This window comes from Macadamia integrifolia, chromosome 2 (assembly GCF_013358625.1).
Source record: "Macadamia integrifolia cultivar HAES 741 chromosome 2, SCU_Mint_v3, whole genome shotgun sequence".
NCBI classification, from domain to species: Eukaryota; Viridiplantae; Streptophyta; class Magnoliopsida; order Proteales; family Proteaceae; genus Macadamia; species Macadamia integrifolia.
In genome coordinates this window covers 2,364,383-2,370,663 of record NC_056558.1, presented here as the reverse complement: position 1 = coordinate 2,370,663, position 6,281 = coordinate 2,364,383, and the positions used below count along the sequence as shown (strand labels likewise).

Sequence of the window (6,281 nt, the reverse complement as noted above, 5' to 3'; positions counted from 1 at the left end):
CATAAAAATTAATGATAATAAAAAATGATTTTTATTGAAAAACACGAGTAGATTTGTCCCATATGATCAAATCCAGTGATCTATTCTAGATCCTTATCAAACCAATATCAACTTCGACTAATACGAGACCAAACCCAAGTGTTTTAAAACCTTGCTAGAGAGGGAAGGAATAGAAGTGATAACCCATCCACAAACCAGACGCTCCCCCACATATTAATAGAACCTCTATTGCCACCAAGAGGATTTAACTGAGCCAACATCTGCAGCCCTCATCCGACTGCTCTTCATTTTGTGAAGACGCTCATATTGTTTATCAAATTCCTGGAAGTAATCCTCCTCGTCTTACAAGATGAACTAAGGCTATAACAACCTTGAGGCGCCTAGAGAACTGACCTCGCGAAGAGACCGAAGCCTGCAGAACCAACCCACCCATATACATTGGATGTAACATCACCTTTATGGCAGATGAAGCAAAACATGAACGTAGCCAGGCAACACTTATCCTGAGTATACTGTTTTAGTTGAGCAAAACTACATAACATTCCACAAGTAAAAGAACACAGCAAATTTAATGAGTTGACTAGGGAATATAGAGGACGAGATCCAAGAGGGAAAAATCTGGAACAGCCGAACAGATCTTCTCATGCTAAGGAATACAGTCATTTACTACAGACTAGAAACAACAAAATACAGAAAACTCTTCTAGGTGGTGCTAATGGCATTACTTGTGAAGAACACAAGCGCAACTGTCCTCTCCAACATCTGCTGCAATACAAGGAGGTTGCGATTTTCCATCCTATACCAGGTTGAACGCTTCTGAATCAGTTCATTCAAGAAATCATCAAGCTTCTCAATAGTGATATTGGGCATCACCACAACATGAGCAATGTTTCCCTGGCATGCAAGTTGCCAGCGGCGAACAAACTCCTCATCTTCTGGACGTTCAAAGACAACGGTGCTGCTGAGCTCATTAAGCATGGCACCAATGCCTGCATCTCTAAGGCGGTCCTTCAAATAGTGAGCATTCCGGAGGCACTTCTGGACTTCTTTCTGGAAACCTCTGTAGCCTTGCCGGTTAAGTGTGTACCAGAGGAAGATTGGAGCATGCCCATTACGACTACCCATGATGGTGGCATCCCGGGATGCGAGGTACTCAACATTTCTTGATAATGCATTAATATGATCCAATCTTGTTATCTGAACACCACAAGGCATTGGGCAACCCACAAATTTGTGGCCAGAAACACTAACACTTCCAATGGGTTTTTTAAATGTGACTTTTGGTGCCTGCTCATCAAAACAAAATAGGGAACATAAGGAAATAGAGATCCTGAAAACGATGCACCAAAAAAAAATAATCAATCAATCAATCAATCTATGAAAAAGACAATTTAATCTAAGAAGGATCCTGGTTTGTTGGAAAATTTTGAAAAGTAAAATCGAAACAAAAACAAAATGAAAACTTTTCGCTAATACCAAAATAATTGAGTAAGAACTCATGTTCTTACTAAATATGGTGACTAAATCTTTCAAGTAACCTTAAGACTTTGGGAAAATAGAAGTGCTATAATTTACCTTACACCTACGTTTTCTGTTAAAATTAGTCATTTTCTTCTTAAAATATTTTACATTGCTTTAATAGTTTCCTTGAACCAGATGGAGATGGTGCTAAAGAAGAAACAGAGAGCGAACAATGAAGCCATCCCACTAGTTTTGTCATTAAGGACAGATATATTAAAAAAAAAAAGGGCGTACCAATGCACGAGGCTCCCGTGTGAGATCTGGGGGTGGGGGGCCAGAACTACGTAGCCTTACCCTGAGAATGTTGATGGACCACAATATCATCCATGTGCAAAGTGAATATTCAGGTACAACAGTACAAGAAGTTTAAAAAATCCACTCCGCCAGATTACTTTTGCACGCACGTCAAGTACAACAGTACAAGAAGATTAAAAAATCCACTTACGCACCCACGCACACACACACACGCACACGCACACGCATACACACACACACACACACACCAAAAAAAAAAAAGTGTAGCATTATATCAGATGGATGGTATCACCAAATATCAGAGATTTTGACTCAAGAAATCACTAGAAACAATTCATCAAAAGGTCCCAAACATGTCTCAGATGTACACAAAAGAGGACAGCATCCATCCTGACAAAATATTCCTCTGTATGTATAGCAAAAGGATTATCACGCAAAACATAATGTGGACTTACACGTTTGACAAAAGGCATCATAAGCCCAAACAAAGCCCCATCACAGTGAATGTAAAACCGATCATTTGTGAATCCAGTTTCTTCAAGAGTTTTTATAACCAGATCTAGATCATCAACAGCTCCTTTTACTGTTGTTCCTGTAATTTCTCAAATAAGATCCAAGACATGAGCACCTGCAAATGGAGACAAGCCAGAACACAAGAATAGGAATAGCAGATGAATAACATCATACCTATGTTTACATTGAGGATGGCAGGTTTATCTTTGTTAAGGAGGAGTTTCTCTTTGAAATGTGTGCAATCAATCTCACCAGAGACAAGAGTGTCAACCTTTATACATTCCATTCTGTACATCCTTGCTGCTTTGAAAACTGAATAATGTGATTCTCGTGAAGCATAAAGAATTCCATCGGGAAACACTTCCCTCCTGCACAATCAAATAGTGTCTCAACAACCCTTCACAAGCAGAATTCGTTGTTTGATCACTGGAAAACAAAAGAGTAACTGAGACAAAACAAGCTTCAGATACTAACCCAACCAAGATGCCATGAAGATTCCCTTCTGTACCACAATTAGTAATGTATCCCCAGTATTCATTCTTCTCGAGATCCCATAGACGGGCAAACCAATCTAAAACACCAACTTCAAATTGTCGGGAATGGACCCCGTAGTTGCTCTCAATGAAGGGATCACCCAGGTTATTGATTGAGAAATGTTGCAGCTGTCCCAGAGCTCCATAGTCAAAGTCAAGGTTGTAAGGGTAACCTGTAAATATTTTAAAATGCAAACATAAGAAAGGTCATATTTTGATGACGAGAATAAAAAGAGATCCAGAAACTTTCATGTTTATCAACTTATCAATGTTTGAGTCGGTGTTTCCTACTGCAGATTTCAGAAGAGAGAATTTTATGTTTTTCTTTCTTTTAGTTCATCCAACATTTCAGAACTTAGAGCTTCCAGAGAAGATACACTTAAAAGAAATTGAAAAAAAAAAATTGTTCCTAGAGACTCTCTCTCGCTCCCTTTCCATCTCTCTAAATTTAAGGAAATTTTCATTTATTTTTTTTAGAAAAAGACAATTAACTATCTACCAGAAAAAAAAAAAAAAATCAAAAGAAACAACTACTAAACCAAGGCGTGTGCTACATCATCTATTTGTCTGAGACTCACCCTGAGGTGGGTATCAGACCCAAGACACTGAACTTTGGAACTATCCATTAATACAGCACAAAGTGTAACAAGCATGAATTCTAAACCAGCACACAAACAAGTATATCCCTTCATGTGATTTCTAATAAGACCAGCAACCATATCCTTACTACAGAGAAGCAGAGAGAAAAAAAACTTTCACTCTATACTTGGGCATGCCAAACATTAAAAAGACTAAACTAAGTTAGGTATAAAAAACAGCATAATTACCTTAGTTTAACAACCACTAAAGCACCTCAAGTATAAATGAAAATTTTTAACTATTTGTTTAAAAATGGATGCAAAAATGGAGTTTTTGTTAGTTGCACAGGTATGAAGAGTGGATGAGAGTGCTTGATCCTTTCCGACCAAAGTCATGTCATGTCATGTCATGTCCTGCCTCGCATAAAGCATCAATCCAGCTTACTCCTTAGTGTCTCAATTAGTTATCCGGATCAATAATTTGAACAGACGCAGATATTACGACTAACCTCCCAATTGTACATAAGAAATATGCTATCAGCTAAGAAGGCACATTTGCAAGCTCTACAGACCATGCTTCCTCATATATATTGCCTTTAAATTTTTATTTTTCATTTTTACACTAATTGAAGCCTATCCATGACAACAAGGATTGGTGGCAAATAGAGTTTTGTAGTCCTACAATGTTAAAGTCCTCTCATTTCCGGTCAGAAAACAAAAGACTCTTAACTCCTCGTAACCGAATTCAACAATCATTTGCTTAATTGCTTGATCTTCCCGTGGAAAACAACCTTAAATGTGTCCCATAAACAGAGATGTAGATCAATGCCCTGCACAACTTAATTAAATTTAGGTTCACTGAACCCAAAAGAAAAAGAGTGCGAAATTGTTTTCCATTTCTTTTCGGAAAGCCTCACAATTCTACAGTTGTTCCTTTACAATGGCAAGCGATATAATAGTTCTCCATCACAACTTTACCTAAAAAGCCAACAATAACATCATTTGGACACAATGCGGGAGAAGAATACAAACCTAGCCTATCTTTAATTCATAACATTAGAGAAACGTAATTGCTGGGAACGTTTGATTAAAATGAATCAATAAGGGAAATTAAATAGGATTCTATTTCCGTACCTAAATGATGCTTGGTTCTTTCCACTAGAGACTTCCGGTACCTTGCCAATACACTAGCCATATAAGCCTCCCTTTCCCCAGTGACCTCGTCGTCCGCATCAGGTTCGGTGACCTCAAGACACATTGTATGCACATTCCGTCCCAACACAATCTCTGTAGCCCGCTTTCAACCCCGTCGTCAATGACAACAGCCCCATCTCAACAACAGGTGGCAAAGGTTCAGAAACGATAGCAGTTGGATCAAAATCTTCCGGAAGCAGTTCAATCTTGCCATTCACCTCAGGGGAAAATACTTCAACACTTCCAACCATGATGCCTCCAGCTAAAATTCAAGAATCTAACTCCAGTATCGATATTAGCTTCTTCACCGCCTCTCCAAGCCCTCCAAATGCAGTATTGACACAACTGAAGCTCCAATCGAGTGCTCAGATGCAGAAAGACTTCAATCTGAACGAAACCGCAGCTAAAGAATCAGTAGATTAAGACGAAAAATAATCCATAAACCACAAATCCACCACGAAATTGAAAGAAACTAGAGATCTGTAAAGGAGAAGCTACAAGATCTCGACAGCAAATGAAATGAGGAGGGGAAATGTCGGATAAGTACAATAATTTTCGTAGAAAGATGACCAGAAAATTGCGGATCTGAACCGCGAGATGCAAAGGAAACAAATGGAATCAAACCTGAAATGCTAGGAGCTGGAGAGGGGACGAATTCGCTCGAACGAAGCTCACACTCACACGGAAGCGAGAGATGTAGAAGAGCCACAGCACTCAGAGGACTCGATATACCTGCCACATTTCCTATTTATATGGGGGCGGAAGGGCGCGTCACTCTTTCTACTCGGACATTGCAGCTAAGGATAACCCTCCACTCCAAAAACCGTCCGATCAGAGTAATCTGATGCACCGACAAACTTCATACACGGGAAACACGCATCCCCCCTTTCAATCTTCAAAATCGCTTTTATCGAAAAAAATAAAGGGAAAATTACATGATTACCCACTTTTGGGTTTCCCTTTACAAAATTACCCACAAAAAGTTTTGGTCAACAAAGTTCTTCCCCACCTCTGCCTCCGTAAAGCCGTGCTGAACCTAGGCCTCCATCAGGCCGGGCTGCCACCTCGGCTATAGCCTTGGCCAGGGGTAAAAATGACAAAACAAATAGGCAGATGAAGGAGAATCACTGTTTTGGGTAGTTTTGTAAATCCAAATCTAATTTTGTGTATTTTTGTTGACCAAAACTTTTTGTGGGTAATTTTGTAAAGGAAAACCCAAAAGTGGGTAATCATGTAATTTTCCCAAAAATAAAATGGCAGGATTGTTCTGATGAATAGATGACGTGGAAAACGTGAATCCACTAGATACTCGGCAGTTGGACTTTGGAGGGTGGAGATTCCATGTGGGCCCCTAAGCCGTGAAGATTCCTGATCACGTGCGAAAGCACTAGTTTCAAAATGTGAATATTTTATCATTCATGTGTGGCCCCACTTTGAATATTGGTGGACCCCAATTTTTCCTTTATCTTTGTGACCAGGACTCTTGCTCCCGAGTGAAGAAATATCCCAACCAAGTTGGCCAGGTCATCCCCGGATCGGATCGATTTCAACCGGCCCTAATTGGGTTTCTCAAAATTAGAAATTTGTATCTTGATCGGCATTTTTGTAATCGGTCCTCATATGTTAGGCAAAGTCCTATTTATAAATGATCAGTTGAATATCAATTTTTATCGAGCCACTTTTAATT

The 6,281-nt window shown here is 39.4% G+C and overlaps 1 protein-coding gene across 1 annotated transcript; it reads right to left on the bottom strand.

Annotated features, from left to right (window-relative positions):
• Positions 1-550: 550 nt before the first annotated feature.
• On the bottom strand, positions 551-5,384 carry LOC122067969 (serine decarboxylase-like). Its single transcript, XM_042631801.1, is given in 8 exon segments — positions 551-798; positions 801-1,287; positions 2,232-2,368; positions 2,464-2,657; positions 2,764-2,995; positions 4,535-4,692; positions 4,694-4,981; positions 5,219-5,384. Coding segments are annotated over 7 exon segments (1,437 nt in total). The 5' UTR covers positions 4,846-4,981; positions 5,219-5,384; the 3' UTR covers positions 551-721.
• Between the last annotated feature and the right edge of the window lie 897 nt (positions 5,385-6,281).